Source organism: Cariama cristata, unplaced genomic scaffold (assembly GCF_000690535.1).
Source record: "Cariama cristata isolate BGI_N322 unplaced genomic scaffold, ASM69053v1 scaffold35695, whole genome shotgun sequence".
Taxonomy (NCBI): domain Eukaryota; kingdom Metazoa; phylum Chordata; class Aves; order Cariamiformes; family Cariamidae; genus Cariama; species Cariama cristata.
This window is the reverse complement of record NW_009616392.1, coordinates 1-2648: the sequence shown is the minus strand read 5'-3', so window position 1 is coordinate 2648 and position 2648 is coordinate 1. Positions and strand designations below refer to the sequence as shown.

The 2648-nt window shown below is 58.4% G+C and overlaps 1 protein-coding gene across 1 annotated transcript; it reads right to left on the bottom strand.

Moving 5' to 3' along the window:
- Positions 1-268: 268 nt before the first annotated feature.
- On the bottom strand, positions 269-2178 carry LOC104161648 (zinc finger protein 408-like; the record flags this gene model as incomplete). The annotated part of the gene is made up of 2 exons (XM_009700153.1): positions 269-433; positions 584-2178. Coding segments are annotated over 2 exons (1760 nt in total), but the record flags the coding sequence as incomplete, so codon positions are not given.
- Positions 2179-2648: the final 470 nt, after the last annotated feature.

Sequence of the window (2648 nt, the reverse complement as noted above, 5' to 3'; positions counted from 1 at the left end):
TGGGTGTCTTCTCCAAGAAGTTATTCCCACCAACAGCCAACGCCTTCCCTGCACCAGACCCCGCATGTGGCATGTGTAGGCTCATAGCTCCAAGGAGCAGCTACCAGGTCTACACAGGCAGTTACCTCCGAGACTGCTAATTCTGCCTGGGGCTGAGTCACAGGGCCCTGTTGCCAGACAGAGACAGGAGAGCTAGGGGTTTTTGTTGTTTTTTTTTACCCCTTTTTAATAAGTACAGAAGATCACCAGCCAGGGCAGGCTGGGAGAGTCAGGTCCCAGTCTCGACCTCCACCACTTCTGCCACTGCTCCGAAGCCCACCCCCTCCTGGATGATGACCACATCACTTGGCGAGCCCTCGTCCTGCACTATCATGCATTTGTCCTCATGCTCGGAGATGGTGATTTCAATGACGTCCTTTGCCGACAGCAAATGCTCAGTGGGCCTCCCATGTGCCCCAGGATCTGGGGGGCTGCCTCGAGACTGGTAAGTAGCAATGCAGTGACCGCTGTCTGCGATCACCAGCTCAGCCTCATTTGCTGGCCCTGGCACCTCCACCATGAGCAAGGTGGGCTCTGCCGCAACCTCCTCCTGGTGGCCCTTCCTCTGAGGCTTTTTCCTTGCAGCCTGGGGTAGGTCCACAGCAAGTGAGGCCACCCAGAGTTCCTCAGGGTCCTTTTCCGCCTTGTGGGTGAGCACGTGGCGCGCAAGGCTCTGGGGAAGGGTGTATCCCATGCCACATAGCTCGCATTTGTAGGGCTTGCCAGCCAGGTGGGATTTCTGATGGCGCCGCAGCTTCGTGGCCAGGGTGTAGGACTTGCCGCACTGCTCGCAGCGGAACGGGCGCTCCCCTGTGTGCAAACGCTCGTGGGCACGCAGCGTGTGGGGGTCCCGCAGCGCCTTGCCGCACACAGTGCACAGGTGGGCCTCACCCGTGTGGGAGATGAGATGTCGCCGCAGCTCTGGCAGCTTGGGGAAGGCGTCGCCGCAGAAGTGGCACTTGTAGGGCTTCTCGCCCGTGTGTAGCCGGAGGTGCTCGCGCAGGTTGCTCTGCTGTCGGAAGTCCTTGCCGCAGTAAGGACAGGCGTAAGGGCGCTCGCCGGTGTGCAGACGCATGTGGTTGCGCAAGGAGCCGCGGTTGGCTAGCTGACGTCCGCATATGGCACACTGGCATCCCTTGGGACCAGCTGGGCCAGTCCCAGTGGCCAGGTGGATCTTTCTGTGAATGCGGAGAGAGGGCCGGCGTGCAAAGGCCTTGCCGCATTGCTCGCAGGAGAAGGGGCGCTGGCCGGTGTGCAGGACCTGGTGCTCCTGCAAGTCTCGTTTGGTGCGGTAAGCCTTGTCACACTGGGTGCACTGGAAAGGCCGTACACCTCGGTGGGCCAACACGTGGGCCTTGAAGCTCTCCTCTGAACTATAGCTCTTGCCACACTCCGTGCACAGGAAGGGCTTGTGGCCAGCATGGACAAAGCGGTGCTTCTTGAGGTGGCAGAGCTGCAGGAAGGCTTTACCACACTCACCGCAGCGGTACCTGCGCTTGATCGTCTCCTTCTGGGACAGAGCTTTTGGTGGGGGGCCTGGGCTGCCAGAATGACCCTCCACCAGCTCCGTATACTCCTCCTGCCCCTCAGGCCCCTCCAGTGGGCCTTTTCCCCCATGCTCTGAGGATGCCAGTCTGGAGTCTTGGGAAGCTTTGCTTGCTTTCTGACATGTCTCTACACTCTCCCCTTCAGAAGGACTGGGCTGCTGGGATTCCTGCCCAGCTGTCCTGCCACCACAGTCCTGCAGGCACTTCTGCAGCTGGCTGGCCAGAGCATGCACCTTGCATGGCTTGCCAACCAAGTGAGCACCGACTCGAACCTCGCTTGAGGGTGATAACAGATCTGGGTCTCCTGGACATGCCTCTTTATGCCCCATCTCCACTTTTTGTGCTGCAGATCTGGAATCCACACCCTTGTCCAATTCTTCCTTGCACCTGCCATTGGCCTTAACGGTTGAGATGGTCTCGAGGTGTTGATTCTCAGTCCTCGGCACCTTGGCTTGCCACGGCCCATGTTCGGAAGCTGTGCTTTCCTCTTCTTGCAGCCTGTGGATATGTTTGGCGGCTGGCCTGCTAACCTCAGTAGGGACATCAAGGACGGTGGTTTCATCAGCTACCACCTCGGAGTCATCAGGATCCCCTGCACAAACACAAAAGCATGGTGGGTGAATTAATGCTGGCTGTTGTTATATGACACGATTGCTGCTGGATCAGAGGAACGTGAACGTTGGAGACAGATATCCTGCTATGCAGTAATCCTGGGGCTCTGGCATTAAAACCATTACTTTTATGACCTTTTTTCTTTTAAACTGGGGAAGATGGGGGGAATCTCTGTTCTCTCCCCACAGACAGCACCCGTGCAGCATTTCGTGTATTTCACAGGTGGTATTTCAAGGAGATATCATCACGGCTGGCATAAAACAGGGTGGTATGTTCCTTTCTCGGCTGGTAGCTCTTAAAAACGACACAAGGTCGGGCCAGCAGTCTCGGAGAGGCTGCGGGGGGAACACGCCCGCGCACGGATGCCGGAGCCGGCTGAAGGCACCGGGTCGCCACCACCCGAGACCCGGGAAAGCCAGGCCGCTCCTTTCACCCAGGCAGGGACGCTCG